At 37.9% G+C, this 26,602-nt stretch overlaps 1 protein-coding gene across 1 annotated transcript in view; it reads left to right on the top strand.

The window, feature by feature from the left end:
* The window catches only part of LOC139948099 (G-protein-signaling modulator 2-like), a 50,758-nt gene that overhangs the window by 11,645 nt on the left and 12,511 nt on the right, over positions 1 to 26,602 (top strand). The window contains exons 3-13 of the mRNA XM_071946130.1: positions 2,379 to 2,514; positions 14,415 to 14,557; positions 15,431 to 15,554; positions 17,897 to 18,012; positions 19,664 to 19,819; positions 20,181 to 20,289; positions 21,954 to 22,039; positions 22,975 to 23,024; positions 24,651 to 24,715; positions 25,195 to 25,389; positions 25,891 to 26,035. Of these exons, the coding sequence (XP_071802231.1) occupies positions 2,379 to 2,514; positions 14,415 to 14,557; positions 15,431 to 15,554; positions 17,897 to 18,012; positions 19,664 to 19,819; positions 20,181 to 20,289; positions 21,954 to 22,039; positions 22,975 to 23,024; positions 24,651 to 24,715; positions 25,195 to 25,389; positions 25,891 to 26,035 (1,325 nt within the window). The remainder of the gene's footprint in view (positions 1 to 2,378; positions 2,515 to 14,414; positions 14,558 to 15,430; positions 15,555 to 17,896; positions 18,013 to 19,663; positions 19,820 to 20,180; positions 20,290 to 21,953; positions 22,040 to 22,974; positions 23,025 to 24,650; positions 24,716 to 25,194; positions 25,390 to 25,890; positions 26,036 to 26,602) is intronic.

Raw genomic sequence — 26,602 nt, 5'->3', positions numbered from 1 at the left:
CCTCATGAAAAGGAGGGAGAAAATTAAGTGTTGGGATGCCAGACAGAAGTCATTCAACCTTTAATTGCTGTAAATTACTTTATAGTGCCAGGGATCACATCCTTTTATAAAAAATAAATAACAAATGATGTACATGTAATAACTGCAGTGGGGATAAAGTGTACGGTTTTACCCTCTAACCAATGCTTGAAAAGCACTTAGTGCTTTCAGAGATTTGTGTAAAATATATGCCAACGGCCCTGTCCAACAGTCTGGTACACTGACCGAGCAGTCAAGTGCCTGGACTCGAGCCCTGCTTCTGATCAGTAGAGTGTGGGTTCAAGTCCTGGTCTTGACTCGTTAGTCCTTGAGCAAGATACTTTACAGTTAATGCTTTGTCATTTGGATGGGACTTGAAACTTTTGGTCCTGTTGGTTGTGTTAAATGCAAAGAACTCATTAATTCTCTGAATTCATAAGAGAAGGGTTTTGTTTGCCTTGGCTTCAGATTATTCCACAGCATTTGTGGTTCTAACTTTACAAGGTGCTACGTATATAACAATACCAGTCTCCCCCAGTTTAAAAACAATGCAGTATGCCAGTGCAAATGTATAACACATATATGTAACACCACTTTATCATTATCATTATGTAGATCATACACTTCATAATGGTGTACTTTGAACATTATATTTATTTTAAAGGTACATGTAGGGTCAAGTAGTGCTCTCAAAATATTAATGATCATAAAAACTTACTGGTGAGGAGCACTGTAGCTGTTGATTTATAAAACTACTTTGAGTAACTGTTCCCTTTGAAGTAATATGGTTTGGATACTTGTTATTTCTTTTGTTACCCGCTAAAAATTTGAATATTTCTCAGTTTTCTGTTGGTTGGTGTCCATCAGGAATGCTGCAACCAGAGATTGGAACCTGCTAAACAAGGATGGATTTGATGTTCTTGTGAAGACGTTTCTTTTGATGTTTTCTCAGCGAGTAGACTCTGTAGTCGAAATGTTCTTATGTGATCTTTCTTTATAATTTTGCCTAGATAAATTAATCAGCATTTATGCATTGACAAAAGCATTCTATGACCCTACCTTTAACACACTAGTACTCATTATACATACTATTTACCGGTTATTGTTTACTACGACAAAACAAACAAAGATTAATCTATGAAAAGATCAAAATCTGCATTTGCCCTGATAAGTTTACAAAGTATAAGTAATGCATACATAGTGTCACTCCTGCAATTATACAGAGGCTACAGGCCCCTGGCCCCCTGTAAATGTTTTTCATAGACTCAAGGAATTTGCAATGAAAGTGCCCCCTTGCAAAGTAAAAATTACCTTGTCCTCTCAAATATGACGTTTCAGGCATGCAGTGTTTATTATTTGCCAGGTCATAAACCTACTTATTATGTGTTTAATGAACTGTGAGATGTCACTTAAACAATTACTCACACTCTGTCCTTACTCTATGCTCACACTGTTGTTAACACTTAAACAGGAATTCCATGTGTTGTGTGTAGTTCACAGCTTAGCAGGAAAATTCCTGCCTGTTAGCAGGCATTCTTCGCTTACACAGCTACATTTATGGCAGAATTCTAGCATCTTTCCTGTAAGAATGGTGATCGCAAGCACAGAAGCTGGCGTTAAGCAGAGCCATGGAGTTGTGCCTAGTGTGTGTTAAACAAAATAGGAACTATGCCAAATGCTTTAAAAGAACAAATTTAATCAAAGATTGCAATTTGTTTGAGCCAATTAAATTGTGTTTTTGAACCCTCGGCTGCTCTTTCATTTTAACAAAAATGTCATCCACTGAAAAAACCCAATCTCATTTCCATTGAATTTGATCCAATTCAACTCAAAAGTTACGCCAGGTTGCCAAGCAACGGTTGCCGTGGGAACAGCAACGTTAATCCATTCATTAAAAAAAAGAGCTGAATGTAATAGATATTATCATTTGTTGGCTACCTTGGAAATACAGAGTAAATGTTTTCAGAAAACAACACAGGATTAGTGTAATTTACTGTGTATTTTACAATTGGCAATCTTATTAAGATGCACGTAGGCGAAGTTGATAATAAACCCAGATGTAGAACAATAAATCGTTTATTTGATAGCTTGTTTTTAAAATCAAGAGACCATGCACTCACTCACAGCAATGTGCTTCAAATGCAAACACAAATGTCTACGAATGGTCTCTGAATTTGTACAGTTTTTCATTCTAATTTCAATTCCGTTAACTGACGTACTATTTTCTAAATCAACTGGCTTCTAAATTTGTGCAGTTTTTCATCCCAATTTCCATTCCTTCAATCAATATATTTTCCAGATTAACTGCTTTTAGTATACATTTTAACAGTCATTTTCACTTTTTTTCTTGTCCCTATTAGCACGTTGGGGGACCACATCGGGGAAGCTAAAGCGAGTGGTAACCTCGGTAACACGCTGAAGGTGTTGGGGAAATTTGACGAGGCCATCGTCTGCTGCCAAAGACACCTGGACATATCGAGAGAGCTTGGAGACAGGGTAATGGCCTAGAATTACTTTTAGTTTTAAATACGTCTGAAGGGTTGTTTTCATTTAAATTTAAGTCGTGGCAGAGTGTGTTACTTGGAACTCTTATAACTTGGAAAATCCTAAGCTGTACCACTCAACATAGTTTCTGTTATACTGTTTACTGTCACATAGTTTTGTCGCCCTTTATTTTGCCATGTACAGTATGTCTACTGCCGCGATGCCCCCAAATTTAATATAGGAGTCCTACATATGGATATAGGATGCTTCAGATGCTTAGCAGCATTGTTTTAACCATTTTACCGCCGGTTCGTCCATTTGGGGGCAAGGTCGTTGTTTAGTTCTTGCAGAAATCAACTGCAAATTTTGGTTTATTCAACTGTTCACAGTCGACTTGTATTATTTCTTTTTTGGTTATTTCGCTTAAAAAGCAAACAAAAACATTATGAAATGATCGAAATTGAAGGTTTTCTTTTCCTCTTCATTTCTTGAGAGAAAAACCGCTTCTCTTGAATAAATAAACGTATTAGTCGCCCCTTCATGCAGCTGGAAAAAGTGATGACAAAATATCGCTACATTGTTATTCGACGGTATTCGTACCGTCTCCCCATAGCTTTCACCAATACCTTATTAAGCAACCCAAGAAGGCAAAAAAGCAAATGGCAGAGCTGTGGTTCTCTAATAGCAAACTCCTAGAGTAATTGCCCCTATTAGAGATGCAGTTAGCGGAATTAAACCAGGCATGCTAAGAGGTCGTACTCTGTACACAGGGAATGGCCAGAGTGTATAAGTTTATCAAGCGCTGCTCCGGGAGTGGAATGCCTGTGATTAGATTATAGTGACAGCTTAGGACTTCAACCCGCAGAGTCGTTTGACGTCTAGGATCAATCAAGGAAGAGATCAGAGCCTCCAATTTCAATCACCGTACTACCGCATATTCAAAAATGCTTATTTGAGAACGTCGCACGGTCCGTGCATGCTGTACTATGAATATTTGTACAGCCCATTAAGAACCCATGGATTTGTTGTATGACCATTGACGTACTATGTCCCCCAGGTACAGCTTTATAACATGTTGTCTGTAGTACGTGCATTTCTTGGTATAAGGGGATCTTAAATATTTTGTAGGTAAGCTTTAAATATTTGTCACAGTCAGATTATGTCTTGAGAATTATATTGGCTATAGGCCCATCACAGATTTGTATTTGAAGAAGTGTTGATATATTCTAAAGAAGCAATGGGAGTCATTTTGAAAATGTTGAGAATTGCTTGTTTTTTTAAAACAATAATAGACAAATCTGTGATAGCCATTGTGGCCCTACTTTCCTATTGGCATACTCTATGATTGTGTGCTAAATCCCATACTTGAAACATCAAAGCATAGAGTAAAAAGGCACAAACGAATCGCCTACCCGACGTGCTCCTGACGATAAGCATGAAATATGACCATAAGAATGACCTTATTTAGTTGAGTGGGAGTTTGTTAAATCTGGATGCCATTTACAGCCAGCTTTGGTTATTTTTTTGCAAACTCACAGCCACAAACAAACACTTATCAGGGATTTACATGTACTTCACTCAATTTATAACCTGGAAGTTTCTTAAGAATCAGTATTCAAAGGCTTCTGCCTTTATCTATTAAAGTAAGGCTCCAACGTCGAGCTCCGTTTTGTGATCTGCTTATTTTCCAATAGGTAGAGAAGTCACTGTGCTTGATACACTTCAGTTGCAATCCTTGTCAAAATCAAGAACCATTGACGTCACATTTCAGATATATATGGTCCGTATGTTTTTGTGCTGAGAATTTTTAGTTTATCCCTGAATTTTGTAGATATCAATCAAAATGGCTTTCGCCTTTGGATTTGACCTTTTAAATGGCACAAAAATTCCTGTTTGGTCTGTACATTGTACACACTCGTTTGTTTTTATGCTTGATCATGTGTCAAATTTTGCGTGAAAGTGGCAGCTAAAATTACATTTTAGTTACACCATAAATGGTGTCTAACAACAAGTTCAAATTGTAACTTGTTGTTAGACGCTTAACTTTTTGTAAGGACTCTATCTTTTGGCAAATGTGTGCAACACAAAACTGAATTTGACCTTGGAGGCCCTCTTTTGTGAACAGTTAGTCTCAATAAACTTGTGTTTTGTTCCATTTTCTGTTCATAAAAAAGGGAAAAATACATGAACAAGAAATTATTTAAGCCAAGTCATCTCATTGCTTTAAAAAAAATGCAGCATCAGAGTCAGTTAGACTGGATTGGTTGTGGTGCTGTCAATCATGATACAAAATTGTTGAGTTGTTTTTTTGCTGTATTGTACACAACTGGAGGAAGAGACCTTGGCCATGGTAAGGCCATCTTGATCTAAGCAATGCAAACATTCTGCAGGCTTCGAGGTATAATAGTCTGGTTCCTTTTTTGTGCATGGAATATCAGTATTCATTACTGTTATTGGATACAGAGAACTTGACCAAGATGGTGGCAGCAGTGAAAAAGAAATTCTCTTAGGATTTCTGTTTTCTCCCTGTAAATCAAACACTTTTAAACAGATCTAGAATCAAATTACCTGTGCAAGTGGGCAAATAATAAGGTTTTATATAGATTGGTTACCATGGTTATAAGGGACTCGCTGTTGATATTTACATATTTATAAACTGATAATGAAATTACGTAGCAGAGGAAGATGCACGTCTCGGCTTGATTCCCCTAAAGGAAGATATTTATAAGTTTGGCGCTTAATTTTCTCATCAAAAGACGTCGAAAATGCGAGTTGTTTACTCTTGCAGATGGCAATAATTGTGATTGACATTTCACGGATTCAATTGTCGTCATTCGGCAAACAGTGACGTACCTGGGGTTTTAACAGTTGTTTTTTATTTGGGTCGTATGGACGTCTTGGTTCTGAATGAGGAAATGTCGTTAGGCTGTCTGCATTGCGGCAAATCATCAAAAAGCTTCTGAAAAGAGCCAGTTGGTTGTTTCAGATGGTTTGACACATCCACACACGTTTTGCTACATTGCCTGAAGTGTGTTTCGGAGTTTACGGTGTGGAGGCTCTGGTAATTGCAACAATAGTGGAAACAAAACAGTTGGCAACCTGGTGGGAGTTTTTAAACAGGCACATTATGCCCTTAGGTGCATGCAGACCCATCCCCTTCCTCAATTGACATTTTTTTTGGGGGGGGGGGGGGTGATTTGTCAGACCCTTTTAAGGTGGAGCAGATGGCTAGTGTGTTGAGCTGCTGCTGTTTTTTTTTTTTTATAGGAAGCTTTTAACAGAATGGCCTGGAGTGCGTTTTGGCGACCCCAACCAAAAACTGTTTCTGACGTCATAACCAAAAGGGTAACCGAGCTCACAACTCGGTTATCGTTCAGTCTGAACAGCAGAACCAACGACCAACAACCGAAACAAATTTTGGTTGGGGTTGCCCAAACGCACTCCTGTTTACCATCATTAATATTCAAAAAGCCTTCCAAGAAGGCTCTCTCTCTATACTATTTCCTATATAATTGTAAAAGGTCTAATTAAAGATTGGTAATGAAAAAAAAAGAAACGTCCTGAATTTCTTTCTGAAACCTTACTGTTGACGAAGTTCATACTTGAACCATTATACTAGCGAAATATTTCTCTTTGAAAATAAGTCTTTTGGAAAACCTGTATCTGAATTCCACCCCCCCCCCCCAGCCTAAAAAGAAAATACTAAAAATAATGCAAATGTCAGCGCATTTCGATTGCCACATCAAAAATTAGGAACAGTGTTATTCGCTATTTCCTCCTCACTCACATCCAGTAGATTAAGCCCAAAATAATGTTCTCCGGTTTATTTCATGTACACGTAGGTGTATGGTTCATCACGCATAACATGACATTTGTCACCTCAACCAATACATTTAACCTTCTTGCGTTGTTATCATCGCTCCACTTTTTTACACTCATCCTCTGACATTTTTGTTTTTCAATTTTTCGCTCAATAAATCTTGTTAGTAACAAAAATTTATTGCCCATTAACCACTTAAGTGCAGGGATTTTAAAAAGAAAATTCCATGCTGTCCTTGCAGCAAAAAGGTTAAGTAGTAAAAATATGCAATTACTTTTTGAAACGAGCTTAGTTGCTAATGGACAATTTTACAGTCCATTTCACACAAAATTTGCAAAGGTTCATTTTAAAAATATTTTTTCCCCTTCTTTTTCTTCAATTTTTATTTGTAAATAACAATTCACACACACGAAGTAACTACTTTGAGAAGTAACTACTTTGACTAACATTATCGGGCATGGTATTCTTTGTAAGTCTGTTTTCAGATTATTGTTTAGCCCTTGAAAAATTCTGGAAAATTGTAATTTAAATCACCTGACATGATCATGATGTATTATAATACTTTATTTAGGTCAGTTCTAGTATTCATATATATTCCTATTTATTTTCAAAAAACCTAATATCATACCTGATTATGGGATACAACAGATCTGTCTTTAATTGGCAAAAGCCTCCCTAATTTAAATCCAAAAAGAAGTTTGGAGTACAAATTATCAAGATTACATTTTATTCTCTCTAAACTTATTTTCAAAGGTAAACCTTGTGATGAATCTACTCATTCTGAAATATCCTTAGCCAAGACTCTTTAACAAGTAATTTCAGACTACCTGACTTTCCTTATGCTGAGAAGAATACATTATTGATATGTTATTTCTAATACATTTATTCATACTGACCTCCCCCCCCCTCCTCTTTCATAATTGACTTCCCTATGCATAGTGTAGTGAATGATTGCTATTTTCAATCAGTGTTTTGTGGTTGGATAGGAACATTTGCAACGTCAGGAGTTCTAGTGCATAATGCTCGGTTGGCAGGATAGAGGAAAATTGGTGTAGTGTTTCACCGACAATGGACTGACAGACAGAATAATGTGTGTGTTAATGTGTGTGTCTTCTTGGACGTCGTCTGGCCTTGATTAGATCGTAAAATATTCATTAAAATGGTTTCTAATCATGGAAAAAGTTATAATTTGCCTAAATATGCAGACAGTTTGTATGGAAACTTTTATGCAGGATACATAATTTTAGACATTCGTGTAAAATTAATGTGCGATTGGATCTGAAAATATGTTTATCCGTAGGGTTTCTAATTATGAAACGTTGAACACGCAGACAGTTTTTATGGAAAAAAAAATTATGCAAGATACATTTTTTAGACACTGTTGTCAATTGAGGAAAATTGGTGTTGTGAACGGTTTCCCTGATGGGCAGAATGATATGCGCCGTTCTTGTACATGTATACATTGTCTGGCCTTGATTGGATGTGAAAATATTCATACCTAAGGGTTTCTTATTACGGAAAGTTTCAATTTGTCTGAACATGCAGAGAGTTGTTATGGGAACTTTTATGCAAGATACAGTTTTTAACACTATTATCAATTGAGAGAAAATTTGGTTTTTGTTTCATTGATGGACAGAATAATGTGAGTGTCGTTTTTTGTCTGTTCTCTGGCCTTGATTGAATCTAAAAAATAGTCATCCGTAGGGGTTCCTATTATGGACAGTGATATTTTGCCTGAACTGATGATCTACATCTCTTTACAGACTGTTTTTTATGGAAGCTTTTATGCATGATACATCTTTAAGACACTTTCATGTATGATTCATCATTTTGACAGTGTGTCAGACATTTACAAAATGTCAGAAAGAAAAAAAAATTCATTCCCAATCGTATATAAATTTAACCAGAATTTAACTAAGTTTTTAAATATTTTCATTATTTTATAACAACATTTACAAACAAATTCCCATTCGAAACACTAAAATCAATGTATAAGTACCAAGAAACTATGGGTATAGTACTCTGGTTGCTATGGGTATTATATCGGTTGTTATGGGCATATTCCCTCACACCTGTTTGGCTATCTAGTAAGGCACATTTTGCTGTGAATAGTCCTTAAACCATTTTGGTTTCCATGATGGAAATTTTTCTTAAACACCAATTGAAGTGTCTGCTACATAATACTATCCGATCAGGACATAAGCGTTTTTGTACCATACTGCTCACAGCAACATGTTGCTCAATACAAGCAGCCAATTTATGTTGATCCTCTGCTGCACTGTCTACAAACAGAATCCCGAATTCTCAAACAGGATGAGATGTGTGAACATGTACGTGGCCTCCTGACCTTTGCAGACTGTTAGAGAGTCTCAGGATGTATTTATAGCCCTCTATTGATTTGTAAAACAGAGAGCTCCTGTGATAAATTGCCAAGAGGTCTGGGTTAGGACCAACGATCAGTGTACTATCACAGATTATAATACACCTCTTGCTTGTTCTGTATTCTGGTTGGCTGAAACACGGTCCTGCGTGCGCGTGGTTTGCAGGAATGGTGCCCGCTGGGCACTAGACTTTGGAAATAGTGCTGGTTACAGCTCCCTCTCCTGACTAGAACCAAGAACTGCTGCTAAAAAAATTCCTCTCTTTTCCAAGTTTCTTTCTTGTTTCACATTTAAGACCGAGTGTTATAAAACCGGTGTCCCAACTTTCCATAACCTTGCTCAAAGTTCTTCACCCTAGGTCTAAATGGCAAGGCCAAATTCTAATTAAGTGTGAAAAAGTCTTAAGGGCATTCATTTCTCATAGAAGATCAGAAAGTCTAAAGGGAACCATCTATAGTTTGTTTTAAATAATACCTCAGGCAGATAAGATTTGTTAGTGCTTTCATGTACATTGTAATTTTTCAAATAAACATTATTAAACTGCATCAGTTCTCGGGGCATTATTCCTCCTTTTGATTCTGGTTTTAAACACAAATTTCTGGTCCAGTGTACATGTTGAACTACATCGCCTGCAGTATTGCGCTTTTTCCTTTCTAATTGGAGCGCCGATGCAGAAAGGCATCCGCTCACAAAAGGTTAAAAACCTAGGAAAGACCCACGTTGTGCCTCAGTACTTGTACTTGATACAATAAACTGATAAAATACCATTTCTTTTCTGTGCCTACTTGCTTCTTCTTTAAGCTTCCCTCTTATCAACACCTCTAACCCTCGTTTACTGCTTTCCAACCAGTACTGTGCTTCCATGGAGATGTAAATCGTACACTATTTAAATTATGCCCTTGCCTCTGCTCCTCATCATTCACTTTTTTATCTCTCAAGTGACCTCCATTTGTCTTATTATCTCTGCGTAAGTCACATCTTGACGCAGCACTTCAAGATCCAGCTCTGCTTTCTTTCATTTTTTTGTCGTAGGGTTTAGTGTAGTAATGCAGTCTAGGGCAGAGACGTTTAACCTATTATGTTTACCATCAACTTTCTTACAATCAAATGATTAAAATCATTTGATAAGTTGATGGTAAAATGTTGGGTCATTGATTGGTATTAGCTACTCGAACATTTTTATAAAGCGTCATGAGCGTCACTGCGTGATGAACCTGAGCGCTATATAAGAAGCCACTATTATTATTATGATGCTGTAAGCTCGCTAACAAGAATGACAACAACCATAGTGAAGTTAATTGATTAATGACCATAAAAGCACCAAAGTATGTTGACTTTTTGTACAGGTCAGCTCATAGTTCGGATTGGACATGGTTAACAGGGTTTGCACATTTCAAGTGACTAGCCAGGAGGACCATTGCACTGGTCCGCTAGTCGGTCAAGCCATGGTCAAGCTTTTTCAATAGTCCATTCATTCATATTAATTAGGGATGCTTTTCAACTTTGAAATAGCCAGCTGGACCACTCCGGAGAGAATTCCGACTGGTCCTCAAGTGCCTTAACAGGTTGAACTAAATTTGGCCCACAAACCACCGCAGGCCTGATACTTCATGGAGGCAACACAATCAATTACCTCTATGCCTCCAGGTCATTGCCATGGTGCCCTTGTTAGAAACTTACAAGTTCCTCATAGGGTGCTCTTTACAAAGGAGAATATGCCTTGGTGCCCTTTCCAGTACGAAGAATACATGCCTGCAATTGTTAAGGGAGAACGTTGTTCCTTCTTCACTGTTTATTAGGAAAATAAACATAATGCCCAACCCTCATGCAGTCCTTTGTACTTGAATACTTACCCTGTACCTCATCGATGTTGTTTATCATCTACCCCATTCATCATTAAACTCCAGTCCCCTTTCCCCCCTGGATAAATTCAACATTTAGTGTACTTGTGAAAATAGTGGACTAACTTTGTGAGAATTCTGACTGGACCTCAGATGTTTTAACTGGCATTTAGCCAGCAGACCATTGTTAAGGGAGAACACTGCTCCATTTCACTGTTTAGGAAAATTCACATCACTCATGCAATCCTCTCTACTTGGATACTTACCCCTTACCTCATCCATGCTGTTTATCATACCCCCATCTTATTAACCCCCGACCTCTTCTACAGACCTGTAATCCACACTTAATGGAGTACTCAATATCCCCTTTGCCATGTCGTGTTTATTCTCATCAAGGGGCATGATACTGGATCCACTGAAAAAGGATTTATAACGTATTGCACATGTCAGAGCTATAGTTACAGTTCACTTTCTCTTATCGGGCCATGTCAGCTTTGCTTCGAACAGGGTGTGATTTTTCAGGATATCCCCCGCTTTCAGGATTTTCTCAGAATCTCCTTGAGCATTAACATTTTCTTTGGGAGAGAGAGAAAACAATATGCCAAGCCCTGATTGATTTTGTCTCTCAATTTATATTCTTCTTTTTCTCTTTGGATATTCATTGCACCTCTTGTTGTAAAACAAACTGCCCGCCCGTGTTTCCTGAAGTCTTGTTTACCTTTTGCCAAGGTGCATGATACAAGATACAATAAACCACGGCTCATCCGTTTGTAATCATTCTCTCTCCTCATTCTTCCTTCCCCGCACCTTAACTCTACAAATCTGTCCCTTGCTCTAACCTCCCTCTACCCCTGTTCCCGCCGCCTTGTTTACTTTTTGCCAAGGTGCACAGAGACACAAAAAAACTTATCATCTCATCTTGTGGCCCGTCCTCCCATTTGCATTCAGACGACACTCTTCCCCTCCCTGCCTTGTCGTCATCTTCCTCAAGTAACGGAAGAATGCCGTCAGCGCTCACGGGAGAACAAATCCTGACAAATTACAGACCAACGGCGGACGCAGGAGGAAACCATGTCCCATTCCGACACCCCCCCCTTCTCCATACCCTGTTTATCCTGCGGGGTTAGACGTCTCACATTTTGCTCCCGTGCATTTCATTTGATCAAATGCACTCCCAAGGTACAGAGTGTTAAACATGTGCAGTCTATGTAAGTCCATGAGCGGTGGCGTGTGCCGTGTGCAGTGTGGAGGTCATTTCTCTCTAATAACAGGTGATAATGGATTTCGCTAAATTGACTTTTATTGATATGTTGCAGTTCATAAAGAAAATGATCAGTGTGAGTGGCACACAGTTGCAAGTTCGGTAGAAATTTCTTAAAGATCAAACAAAATGATTTTTAAAAATCTCGCCATTTTAGTTATTGTATACTTGGGCCTATTAGTACAAATATCCCAAATGAATTCGTGGAATAATTTTTATGTGGCCCTCAAAACTCTTTATAAAAAGTGCTTTCCGTGTGCCTATGCCATGTATGCGCGTTTATGTCAATTTATAAACCACAGGGGAAAACGGGTAAATTTTAAACAATTAAAACATTTTAAAACAATGTTAAAGTATGTTTATAACCCTTTGTACAACATTCATTTCTGTATAATCATCACCACACTTACACCCATGGCTTAACATCTGTGAATTTCATCTCAGACTTTTGCAGTTCACGTAAACAGCTTTGGAAATATTTATATCAGTTTCCTTCCGTGAATACATTCCAAGGGATCAGGGTCGTGCTCTGAGCCAGCATTTGATTTATATTCTATTTGCAGATATTATTTTTCAGTATTCTCCCCTAATTATAATATTAATGAGGTTTTATAAAGTGCTTTGTCTATGTGCGTCTCAAAGCGCAGGTTTTTAAAGTTTTTGAATTAATGAGACCCATTTATGTAGCCCTTTAAATGGTTTACAGGGTACTGTGGCGTATTCAGTAGGCGCTGCCACAAACAAGGGGGTAAACCCCCTTCTCTTCGCGATAACTGCGTTCTCTTATGTGAAGTACACAGCGCACAGTATGTAAAATGGATGGCTTTATGTTCCAATTAGATGATGCAACTTACATGGGTCTCATGGTTCAAAACACAGCTCAGCTTATCCTGTTTAAAAAAAAGGAATGAGCTCTTTGATATCCCCTTTGTTGGCTAAAGTGCTACATGTATGTAAAAACAGCTTATTTTTATAATTATCCCTGATGTCTTTTGCAGAATTATCATCAATGCTTTGGCTCTTGCATACAGGTATTTTACAGATATAATAGCTGACTCGATGAAACTAATCACTGTCGAAACTACCAACTGTTTTTCTTTTTAAATGAGGTCATTAATGGCTGCTGTTTCATTAATGGAGAGTAATATCCTGTTTTATGCATTGGGCCCCTGTGTTTCTAGCAGGGTGTGTTGTTTGAACCGAATACACTACAATGTTTTTTAATGTGTTTTAATGCCCTGAATGTACAAGGCAGGTTGCCTATGTGGCTGACCTGCACACAGGGTTAAACGCATGTGAATGTAGTTTGACATAACACAGCATCCAATAATTTTTTTTTTAATGCTTTGACCTGAAATTGTAGACAGTTCACATTGTGTGTGAATGTAGTTTGACATCTTGAACACTGTACAACGTTTTTTTTTTTTTTTAATGTGTTTTAATTTGGCAGGATGGGCTCAAAGTAATTTTGCTGGCCTACACCATACATTAAGGTTCTATGTGTGTGCACTGAATGTACATACTAGTCTCCTGATGATGACTAGAGCAAGCTATGTAGTCCTAACGCTGATACCAATTTCAAGAACTGACTAGTAGTGCAGTTAATTACAATCCTATATAAGCTAAAGTAGTAGTCTCAGCTAATTTTCTATACCTTCCGCAAGGGTAGAAGTTAAAAAGCAGGACAGTTCTTCTCATCATTATTCCCCTAATCGGACTTTACGATCATCTCAACAGTCATTGCTTTCTGCTACTAGAGCTTCTTCCATTTTTTATGGCCACAGATCTTTTCCTTATGCTGCACCGTTTCTTTGGAATAGCCTTCCTGTGCATATTCGCCAAGCTAATGCTTTACAATGTTTTAAGTCCCTGTTGAAAACTCTTTCGAACATTCGATAAATCTACCCCGCGGTAGTAGAATAAAGAAAGACAGTTCTCTAAGAACAAACTCTACCTGGCAAGAAGATACACGTGTTACCGCAAACCAAATATGTTTATTGATACCCCACCGTGCAATGCCTCAAATCCGTTAGACATCTTGAACACACACAATCAATGTTTTGATTTTAAAATGTTTTTTGACTTCTGAAATGTTAGGCAGGGTGGGCTTATACGTATGTGTTGGTGTGAATGTATTTTGACATTTTGCTTACTATTTTTTTGGTTTTTAAATGTGCTTGACCCCTTGAATGTGAGGCATACATGTTTGGCCCATATATTGCTGACCTGAACATGGGGTTAAATGCAGTGATGCCAGCATTAACAAACGATATTCTTTAACATTCACTAATTTTGACTGCATGTTCATAAATGCACTAAGTGATCCAATCTGTTTTGGCTATTTACAGATGTCATGGGATGCCTGTATTTACAATTTACACAGTGCTTGAAATTTTATTGTCATCATTGTCCCAGCGATTGTTAATTGGTCCCAATGTTATTTATATACACTTGTATACAAAATATTGAGATAACACTCAATTTGGTTTTTAAGTTTTTGTTCATAAAATTGAAAGTTTTCATAAAAATTTATACCCACTATTGTGATTGTGTACAAATGACACACACAATGCAAATAGTCAGTAAATTTCCTTGATCTGTTATTTCAGGTTGGAGAAGGCAGGGCACTGTACAACCTTGGCAATGTCTACCATGCGAAGGGAAAGCACGCTGGCCGAGCAGGGCACCAGGACCCTGGGGATTTCCCGGAAGAGGTGATAGCGTGCCTGAAGAAAGCTGTGGAATTTTACGAGTAAGTTTTGTGTCTGTGTGAAGGGGACTGGGTAGTACTGGGTAGGGTGGTGTTTGACCTGCCTACCCCACGTTCATCTCTGCTTCCCTCCCCCACCCACACTCCTCTAGATAACTTTCTCAGGATTTCTTGGGAATTTTAATGATTTTCTTGAAAGGTTCGAAACACTTACAAAAGGAAGAAAGAAGTAGTTTATATTGTATTCACAAACGTGGATGAATTCTTAGCGTGGATTTTGTACGTTTTTGAGGAAATACGGGGACAGTTTTTTAAGTGGAATCTGTATACAGCTGATGCGTTATAATGGTGCCTACAAATCAGAATTGCGTCAACAATAACCATTTTAGTATGACACTTCCTTTAAAGGCACTGAAACACGTTTGGTAATTGTCAAAAACCAGTGTTCTCACTTGGTGTATCCCGTCAAAAGCATAAAATAACAAGCCTGTGGAAATTTGGGCTCAATTGGTCATCGAAGTTGAGAGAAATTGATGAAAGAAAAAACACCCTTGTTGGACAAATTTGTGTGCTTTCAGATATGAATAAAAGACTAAATACCTCTTTCTCGAAAAACTAGGTTACTTCAGAGGGAGTAATTTCCCACAATGTTTTATACTATCAACAGCTCTCTAATGCTCGTTACCAAGTCAGTTTTTAAGTTAATATTTGTTGTGAGTAATTACCAAACATGTACCTTAGAGATATGCGTAAGAATTTGTTTGCCAAGCACATTTATAGCAGTGAGTGTCAGTTACATGTTGTACACATGGCATGTGTTTTTAGACTTGTAATCATATGCTGGTAAGCTTTATTTTGTTTAAATGTTTTTTGAACTTGTGCCCAACAATTAAAAATTTCTTTTCTTCTACGCAGGATGAACCTGACAATTGTCAAATCGCTAGGAGACAAGGCGGCCCAAGGTAGAGCATGCGGTAACCTAGGCAACACTCACTACTTGCTTGGTAATTTTGAGACGGCTATCGGATTCCATAAAGAGGTAAGATATCTGACGTTTTGTCCTTCGATTATTTTTATGTTGATTCACTTTCAGAATGAACAAATTTATTTTTAGCTGATTATTTTTCCGTGAAGACACGCGTTGGAAGTAGGGATAAAATAACTCAAATGTTTTACAAATATTTGTGTAAAAAAAAAACAACTTATTTTGGTGTTTCGCAAATTGATTAGAAAGGGACGAACAACATTTGAATCTGAGAAGTGCTTCATGCAGGAATAGTTTCTCTGATTTCTGAGTGTTGGCGTCTGTTCACAAATGCTTCAGCCAGAGATGCAGTTGAACCTCGCTATTAGCGTAGATGGATTTGACCTTCTTGTGAACATGTACTGTTGACGGTTTCTTTTGCTGTTTTCTCAAGTAGACACTGTTCTCAGCTGAAACTTTTACAAGTGACTTTATTGTGTCTTTCTCTATAATTTCACCTATAAATCAGCAGTACGATGGCCCCCAAAAAGTCTATGACCTGACCATTGTTGTAGCTAGACAAATTTTAGTGGTGAGCTCTAAATCAAATGAGGTCCACCAAAAGCGAGTGGTTCAACAAAATATTCATGTTTAGATGTTGGGTCATCATTGCTGAAGTGCGATCTGGGGAAATTTGTAAATTTGTGCTGGGCAGCAGCACAGTGTATTTTGATCAGAGTGCTGGGCAAAATTTGTAAGTTCAGGGGTGGATTTCACAAAGAGTTAAGACTAGTCTTATCTCGAGTTAGGACAAGTTACTCGTCCTAACTTAGGACCAGCCACACGTTTGGTATATCTCCTAGGACTAGTCCTAACTCTTTGTGAAATCGACCCCTGGGCTGGCCCGCCCGGCACTGCCCACCGTGGCTACAACACTGGACCTGACCTTTAAGGCCACATGGAAGGATCTGTCCATTAATGCACAACCTAAGAAGTCCATCTCGGATCTTCCTGTCAGTGTGTCAATATAATCTTAATTATTAAGACCCCACCAGATGGCTTGGAGGGATTGAGCATACTGGAAGCCATCCAACTCCGCTCATCAGGTCTCGCAAATTAGGTTTCCCGCTCTGCCCCTAAGCAACAAAAACATTTTGCTCTGTGGGACAAGAAAAACAAAGAGTAACTGGGCGTCGGCCTAATCAGAAATCAAATTGTTTGAAACAATCTGCAATGAACCAGTCAACATCTAGTACCTTTTTCCGTTGCGTGGAACTAGATTGAAAAGTTATTCAGCAAAACATTATTCTACTATGTGCTGTAAACTAGGGTATTTTTTCATAAAATGTTTTGATCTGAGATCAATCTTTTGGTAGGCAACCCTGGCTGGTATTAAACTTTGACATTAATTCTCTTCCCATTGCTGTCGGGTTGGTTATTAGAATCAAGTTGAATTCTCACCTTTTGTCATTGATGGCCAGCCACCTCCCATGAATAACAAATTACTTAGGAGTAACTCAAGGTTAGATCCGAAAGCTTATTGTATTGTAGTGTTGATGTGTAATGTGTCTCCCCCCCACCCCCCTTGAGTTTCAGTCAATTCAACAGAATAATGATATTAGGCTTGTGCACATTTCCTCATGGAGTGCTAACATGGCAAAGGTTCAATCACTTTGCACAGCATGAGTTTTGACAACCCTTGGATAAAATAGACTGGGAACAGTTTGCTTTGATCACGTGGCTGCTGGACGCCATTTTGGATCCAAATGCTCTGATGCACAAATTTAACAATCTCTCACCGATTATGGAAACATGTGTTAAAGGGAAGGTACATGTTTGGTAATTGTCAAAGACCAGTGTTTTCACTTGGTGTATCCCATCATATAAAATAACAAGCCTGTGAAAATTTTGGTTCAATTGGTCATCGATGTTGCGAGAAAATGATGAAAGAAAAAACCCTTGTTGGACAACTTTGTGTGCTTTCAGATAAGAATTTTATTATTTTAGTGAGAAATTACCTCTTTCTCAAAAACTACATTACTTCAGAGGGAGTCGTTTCCCACAATGCTTTATACTATCAACAGCTCTCCAATGCTCGTTACCAAGTCAGTTTTTAAGTTAATATTTAATTTGAGTTATTACCAAGCGTGTACCTTCCCTTTAATTGTAATTCTAAATATCTCCCATATTTTTGTGTAAAATCTCCCTGATTGCAAGAGGCAAAATGATGGCAAATCTGCACTTGCATGGTTCTCTTTGTGCATAGACGCTTCATCGACCCCAACACAGCGTTGGATAAATTGGCTCACTTAAAACACACAACCTGTCCATTGCCCCCTGGGGGAATCTAGGGTTTAATTAGCAGTCGGTAAACAGTGATTAGCTTGTCATTACATCTTCTTTTGTTCCTCCATCAGAGGCTGTCCATCGCCAAAGAATTCGGAGACAAAGCTGCGGAGAGGAGGGCGTATAGTAACCTTGGCAACGCTTGTGTATTCATGGGAGATTTTGAGACTGCTGCTGATTTCTACAAGTAAGAATTTTTTTAAAAACCGAAAGGATTTTTTAAATTTTGCGTTGCATTGCTAAGCTACTAATATGTGGTTTAGCAAGCAAGCATGCTTGATCCGTGTTTTGTTATCTTCTTTAGGCGGTTAGGGGAAGAAACAAATCTGGTGTTTCTGATCAGTAGAGTGTGGGTTTGAGTCCTGGTCTTGATACCTGTGTCCTTAAGCAAGACACTTAACCATCATTGCTTCGTCCTTCGGATGGGATGTAAAGCCGTAGGTCTTTTGTGTTGTGTAATGCACGTAAAACCACTCATTTATACTTATTGCTAATTTGCCCTGATACTCTCTGGCAGTGGCTGCTAATTGCGCTACAGCACCTTGTAGTTGACCCTTCTAAAGTGCTCTATAAATTGGTCTCAATATTTAAGCAATTTCCTTAAAGCGCCTATAGTACCGTACTGATAGATACGTGCGCTTTAAGACTTTATACTACTTTACCGTATACTCGTACGGCACACTGAGGTCAAATATTTGCAAAAGATAATTGCTGTCCAACCCATTGTCATCTAAAATGTATACACAATCTTTTGTGCTTATTTTCCAAAGAAATTAGCACACACCACCCCCCATCTGATTATTCCTCTTGAGTGACTGCGGATAATGCCGGGTGCTGAGTGTTGTGCACTCTTAATTAGATATGGCTCCTACCTGATCAAATTTGAAATTCCAACCAGCTGAATTGAAGCCTCTGTTATGCCAAAACAGTGGCGCTTGTTTTTTGTGTGACTGCCTTTCAGAAGCAAAGTCGGTGTGCTCTCAGTGTTTAATAACAAAAGTAGCTTGCCTTGGGTTGTGTTCTTATTGTTGTGTTTTTATGAAGTAATGGGAGCATATATCGTAGCACCAATAAGTGTTTTTCTTTTTTTTTAGTGGGCCTTAACGTACCTAAGAGATTTATACTGTACTTTCAAATATAAGACCGCAATAGAAAATCGCTAAATTTTTTTATTGACTCGTTTTGGTTAAATGGATTTAAGGTTTGCTTCATCAATGTCGTGTACATTATACAGCAAGCTTTTTGTCCTCCCACTCAAAACATAATTTCATTTCAGTTCGCTCTTATTGAATTACTTCACCACACGTATTATTCCAAAGGCTAAAAATATCTGGTTTATAGAAACAAAATTGTATTATATAAATAAAATACATATGTATTAGTTTGCTGTAAAACCATGTGTACACATATCTACTTAGCTGAATAGATTTTTAAAATCGGGGGACTACTTACTTTTGGAAAGAACTGTCCTGCTTATTTACTATTTCACCTTCGCTTCGTGGTTTGACAATGAGAGCAGGCTAGTCAGAACGCTGAGACTAGTTAGAACTGACTCTGCAACGGTGATATTGATAACAAGAAGTCCCTAATTCCACTAAGCAAAAATAAACAAGGGTGTTTTTAGTGTGAACCAGAAACACCAGGGTTAAGCTGTACTCTTTCGTGATGGTTGTTCTGGGTTCTTCCCATAGAGTTATGTATAAGAACTAGAGGGCGCACTGGCCTATATACGCAACCCGGCCTATATTCGCATCGTTTCATCTTGGGTCGACACAAGGTATAAATATTATGAGGAACCATCCAGACTAAAAAGTTTCTATTGATTTTTTGTCTTCCAGGAAAACCTTGCACATCGCCAGGAGGTTAGGGGACGTGGCTATCGAGGCTCAGGCCTGCTACAGCTTAGGTAACACCTTCACACTTCTTAGAGATTACAACACGGCCGTGGAGTATCATGAGAGACATCATAGAATAGCACAGAAGCTCAAAGACAGGTAAGATGTGCGGCTAGTTTCCATATTGGCTTAGAGAAATATTAATGTTGGTTTTTACTCATCTACACTGATGTGTGTTAGCACTATATACTCAGTATCACATTAGAGCATTTGTATCCATTTGTCAAACTTATCAGAATAAAGAAAATAAAACCATGCCTGACCTGCGGACCCTGTATAACACACTGACACATTGACTCCCAAAATTGCACAACAAATATTATTATAAAGATTACGTCACATATTGACTTGAACAGTTCCCTATGATTATTTATAATATTCACTATTTGGGGATGAATCTCAGAGATATGAAAAGCTGGTGAGAATAAATTCCCGATGTTTGTGGTTTTTTTATCTTTAGGGTCGGAGAGGGCAGGGCATGTTGGAGTCTAGGTAATGCACACACAGCACTACAGAATCACGACAAGGCTTTGCACTATGCAACACTTCACCTGCAGATATCCAGAGAGGTAAAAACAACATTTTTTTCAATTTTTCCAGTTTAATTCCCACAGCATTGGTAAATGTGCAGGACCAATATTCTTTATTTGAACCAACCTATGCTTGAAATAAAATAAAAAATTAAAGTTTAAATGCAGTGTCATATATCGATGTATATGAAAATAAAACTGATCCACCAACCAAAATGACCTATTGTATAAATGCAATATGGCCTGACGTTTCAACCCTAGCAGGGTCTTTATCGAAGGCTGAAAGAAAAAGAAAAACTTTGCTGGGGTCGAAGTCAGTAGCAATATTTTTTGCAGATTGGTAAATTATCCAAATACGAAAGACACCAAACTTACTTGGTGTGGGGTACTGCAGCTGTTGATGTTCTACTATTTTGAGTAAAGATTCCAATTACAAATTATGGTTTATATATTTTTTGCCCCAAACCATTTGAATCTAAGAAACACTTCATGCACCACCTAAACATGGATGGATTCAACATGGATGGATTCAACGTTCTTGTGAAAATACTGTGATGTATTTCTGTATAAAAGTTTGTTTCTGTCTAAAAGACAGAATAAGGAACATATCTTCTCGATTCCATATCACGATCTTGTTATTGGCGCTTGCACTGTTGGATGTGTAATGCAATAAATAATTACATAAATAAATAATTAAAGTAGCAGATAAATAAATTAACAACTACAAATATTTAAATCATTCCAAATCTTGTTTTCGTCAAGCTGATGATCAAATCTTCTGCCTGCTACGAAAACATTACAAGTTGGAAAAAACAAACCCCGGCTCTTTTCTTTACCTTCAGTAAAAAACAGAGGTGGTTCTGTTCTACTCTCTCTTTTATTCCTATCTGAAAATCAATGAGATTTTCTAATGCCCCGGGGCTTCAATCGGCGTAAATATTTTACTTGTTTTGTCCGGGGTAATCCCTCTGTGTTTATTTCAACCTTGCCCCGTGCATAACAGAATTTCATTACAACCCGCGAGAATGGTCAAAGCTTTCCCTAAATCTCATTCCAATTCCTTGAACAAAAAGAAAAGGCATTTATTTTTATGTTTGTCCCATATGGACAAGATGAATTTGTTCATTTGATAAGAATTGTGTTGTTTTTGCTTATAAATGTATTTGCTTTAAAGGAAGGGTATACTTTTGGTAATTGTCAAAGAGTATTCTCCGTTGGTAATAGCACAAAATAATGAACCTTTAAAAATTTGGGCTTAATTGGTCATTGAAGTTGCAAAAAAATAGTGTAAGGGGAAAAAACACCTTTGTTACTCAAATTTGTGTGCTTTCAGATGCCTGAGAAATGCTTCGGGCCTGAAGTCTTTCTCAGGTTCAAATATTCTAGTGATAAATTACCTCTTTCTCCAAAGCTATGTTAGAAAGGAGGCAGTCGTTTCTCACTATAATTAATGATATCAACAGCTCTCCATTGCTTGTTATCAAGAAGAAGAAAACATTCCTGATATTGTGACTGGTTACTGAACATGTCCAGTGCCTTTAACACATGAATACATGTAACTAAACCTGGTCACCATTCACTGCCATCCAACAAAGGCCAGTCTTTTCTTCCTCAATGACATTTGAAAGGAGCTTGATTTTTACCGCCTCCTTTTTCCTCATCATGCTTTTCTTTTTATCATTGACTGTGTTTCCTGATTGTAGGTGGGGGACAAAACAGGGGAACTCACAGCGCAGATGAACCTGGCTGATCTACGGACTGTACTCGGACTTGACAAAGACCCTGGCAGGTAGGGAAAAGCAAGACAAACAAGAGCAGAAACTAAGCTTCTTAAGAAGTATTGACAGCAAAGTCATCTTTATGACAATCTCTAGGGGTGATATTCTTCCCTATTTTCCCCCTAACACCCTCTTTTCTTCATATACAATCTAAAAGTAGCATTCCAAACACTGTCTCATTCCAAAGTCATAAGTCCTCAACTGGCGCCTCATTGTCCGAAACCATATCCAGAAAAAACGTGGACCCATGGGTCCAGTAAAATGCAGAAATATCCCCCATCTTACCTGGCCTGACGACACAAAGCAGATCTAACCTACTTGACAAGTTGAATCTGCAATTATTACCCATTAATAAAGTTAACCCATTAATTTCTTTGAAATTTTTCCCTTTTTTTCCCCGCTCTTATAGCCAAGATGGCCACATACATAAAGGGTCCTATAAAATACGAAACCCCCCCTCTCATCTAACCTGTCCTGACGACACAATGCAAAATGTGACCTATTTGACAAGCCGGATCTGTAATTATCACCCATTAATATAGTAAGCTCACTAATTTCTTTGAATTTTAAAAAATTGTTGCCTGCGCTCTTGTAGCCAAAATGGCGACAGACCTACTATGGGTCCTAAAAAATGCAAAAAAAATCTCCCAAATTCACCCGACCTGACGACTCAAAGCAACTTTGACCTACTTGACAAGTTGAATCTGCAATTATCACCTATTTATATATAGTTTAACCCACTAATTTCTTTGATTTAATTTTCTTTTCTTCCCTGCTCCTGTCGCCAAGATGGCCACATACCTATGGGTTCTATAAAATGCGGGGACAAAAATTCCCCCACCCATCTTACCCGACCTGACGACACAAAGCAACTTGAACCTACTTGAAAAGTTGAGTCTGCAATTATCACCCACTAATTTCTCTGACAATTTCTTTTCTCTTGTAGCCAAGATGGTCTTCTCCAAAGCGCCAATCAGAAGACCCTTAAAGAAAAAGGTAGAGTTTTCCATCTCGTGGTTTACATTGGGGACTAAAGAAACCAAGCTACTTCAGAGAGCAATTAACGACAGTATGAGTGTGCATTTTTAAGGACCCCATTAAAGCCAGACAGATCAAATTACTTCTTAGAATCTACAGACTGACTAGAATTTTATTGCTCCATCCAGGGCAGGCAGATCTTAATTTTATTCATATTTTGTCTGGGCTCGTACTTATTTCTGGCACCTCTTCCTCTATAGATCATAATTTTACATGACTTATGTCTTCCTCTGCTTTGCATCTCAGTGGTAAGATGGAGCAGTTTTTGGCAGATTGACAACAGCTCAGATTATGTCTTATGAATAAAATCCATTTTTTCTTCTTCTCAAATCTGACTTTGAATAAATAATCATTTTATGAGTATTGATTACAATAGATAAAGAAATATATGTCGTAGATAGTTGTTTTTGCCTATTCTCAAAGATCATTTTAAAAAGAAGTGTCCTGCTTTTTTCAGAAATAAGTGGTTCTCCAAACTCTGAATCTACTCTGCGTCAGTAGAATGAATAGCAAGAAAAGTTCACAGAGAACAAATCTACTCTGCAAAAATTAGCTCTTAATCTATGCACAATTTTAAAGTTTATCAAAACGTTGGTATGCACCGAGATGCAATGTTTTTTCAAAAAGTGTTTTGTCAGTATGCTCGGATCATCTGCAGAAGTAAAGAAGAAACCAATTTCAGTTTAAGGTGACAGTCACTGTCAGTTTCAAGAGATTTATATTTTTTTCTTCTACAGTCACTCAATCAATCCTAAAAATCATAAGTACTTAAAAACCATTAACTTTATCTTTCAAGACATTTTTTTCTCTTGTGTTAGAAGACTATTTGTTTGATGAAGTCACACATTTAAGAGGCTTAAGAACTGACTGGCTCCTTCCGTTCGTTTCTCAAGATTATTTTCATCTCATGTTGCAAAAGAAGATAGATTTTTTCGTAAGATTAACTTTGCACAATTTGCTAAGCAATAAAGATTACAAGGTGATTATTTTTTGACTAAGACTGAACCTGTCTGTCAGTTAGAAAGAATTTTGTAGTGATGACAATTTTTTTTTTTAAGCACTAAAAAGAGTAAATGTCAGAGTTCTCACTTCATCCACTCCTCAAAGGTTTAGGTTAGGGTCATCACTCGTAGATTAGTAATTACTCCGAAAATTTATTACCATTAATCCTTAATGACGTACAAACTTACTTGGTAAGAAGCGCAGCAGCTGTTGATTTTGTAGAAACTATTTTGAGTAAGGTTTCTCTTCGATCGATGTAATATGTTTCGGATAATTTCTCTCCCAAGAACTTTTGAATTGAGAAAGGATTCATGTTTGGATCGTTTCTGAGAATGCTAAGACCAGAGATGTGATTGGTACTACTGTCACAAACGTGGATGGATTTGACATTCTTGTAAAAAATACTGTGACAGTTTTTACTGTTTTCTCAACAAGTAGACTCTATCAAGCTGAAACTTTCTCAAGTGATTTTTTATTGTATTTTTACTTTCAAATATCTTGACCCTACCTTTAACCCCTCCCTCCCTTTTCCTAAAAAATAAGAATGCTCTTCAAATTGTTCTTTCTTCTTCTTCTTATCAGAACAAAACAGGCAACGTCGGCGAAGTATGGAACGTCTTGAACTGGTTACCATGACACCGGACAAGGTAAATTATACTACAACTTTTAGTGAGATTATTTCCAATGGTTTTTTTTTCTAGTTGTTATGTAGTTCGTCAGGGTGTGGTACTACTCTCTATAATTGTTTAAAAATTTTGGATGGTCCCTGAACTTAAAATGGGATTCAGCATACCATCTTAAAAAAGACCATCGAAAAAAACAAAACACAGCTGGTCGTCTGGGCGATGGAACATCCCTCACTCAGAGTTTAAGGACCATGTTTTAACTAGAGCTACCGCGCATGCACGCAAGATGATTGGTATTCAACACATGCAATAGTAATGTTGACCTTTGATTCCTTGTGTCAAGGGATGTTGGTTTCGGCGTCGTTGCAAAGGTTGTGTTTGAGTTAGACCAACGCCTGTGGTCAAGACAACTTGCACCCGAGTCCAAGGACTCCAGTTTGCATCTGTCGTTTAAAAAGTGTTTTAGCATTAAACAAAATGTTTGTGTTACAATTCACCAGAATGCTGTCCTTGGCGCCACGGCCAACGGCAAATCCAAGCAGTCCATGGGAGCCAAGTTCAAGAGGAAAGCGGCCAACAAGGAGAAACTGAGCAGGAAGAGTTCCAACACATCCAGCACCAGCTCCAGCAGTGGGGATTCTGCATCCTGCATCGTCAAGACGGAGAATGTTAATATACAAGTATCGCCTGCACAGGTTGGTATAGGTTTTTGTTTTTAAGATTAAATAAAACAGCTCTTAAGGTTTGCTGAACCATAATTTTGACCGAAATGAGACAAACTGCTTGACACAGATTAACTTGCATTTCATTGTTTGCATTTGAAGCACTATTAGAGAAAAGATTTATCTGATTTGTCTTCATGGGTATTAAGTATACTTTGTAACTCAATAGAATTGAATAGTATTTTTCATCAGACTCAAGGAAATATCTTTAAAAAATCTGTACAAAATATCCATGATTGCAAGATGCAAAAAATAGCAGCGCTGCATTTGGTAGTGAATGTTTTAACATTTCTTTCTGATTGACCGTTGGTGAAGAGGCAGGTTTCATGCATCCTAGAGGAAAAGACAAATAATATGACAATTATCCGTGAACTAAAGGTTGCAAGAGTTAATATCAACTTTTGACAAATTGTCAGAACTCATGTCTAACGTCATCATGTCAATCCTGATAATCTCTCCTGTCTTTTTCAACAGAGGGCCTCCCCCGAGATAATGGACGATGACGACAGCTTCTTTGACGTCTTAAGCCGCTTCCAGGGGAAGAGGATGGACGAGCAGCGGTGCTCCTTCAACCGGATTCAAGACAAGCAACGAGAGAGGGAGAACAGTGAAGATAGAGGTCAGAATTTTCTCCTCCTTTACCGTAATGTTTTTTTTTCCCCAAAAGATTATCAAGTTGAAAGTCTGTCATTCATTTGTCACGATGAGAAAGGTTTGTACTTTTTCACAATGTTTAACGCTTTCCTTACCCTGTGTATTATCTTGAGGCATTAGAGCTTTTGGATATGACGTCACTGGACCCAAACAGGGCTACACTGAGGTCAATGAAGACCTATCATTGGTTGAGAGTTGTGCTTTTACCCAGTTCTAGAAATAACCCCTGACGCGCCTTTGTGCCCTGTGCTTTTGCTGTGGTGCTTGTGAAGTTTAAAGGCAGTTGACACTATTGGTAATTGTCAAAGACTAGCCTTCACAGTTGGTGTATCTCAACATATGCATAAAATAACAAACCTGTGAAAATTTGAGCTCAATCGGTCATCGAAGTTGCGAGATAATAATGAAAGAAAAATAACCCTTGTCACACGAAGTTGTGTGCGTTTAGATGGTTGATTTCGAGACCTCAGTTCTAAATCTGAGGTCTTAAAATCAAATTCGTGGAAAATTACTTCTTTCTCGAAAACTATGG

Source organism: Asterias amurensis, chromosome 15, assembly GCF_032118995.1.
Source record: "Asterias amurensis chromosome 15, ASM3211899v1".
In the NCBI taxonomy this organism is placed as follows: Eukaryota; Metazoa; Echinodermata; class Asteroidea; order Forcipulatida; family Asteriidae; genus Asterias; species Asterias amurensis.
The sequence above is the reverse complement of the archived record's forward strand: the minus strand, read 5'-3'. Positions and strand labels throughout refer to the sequence as shown.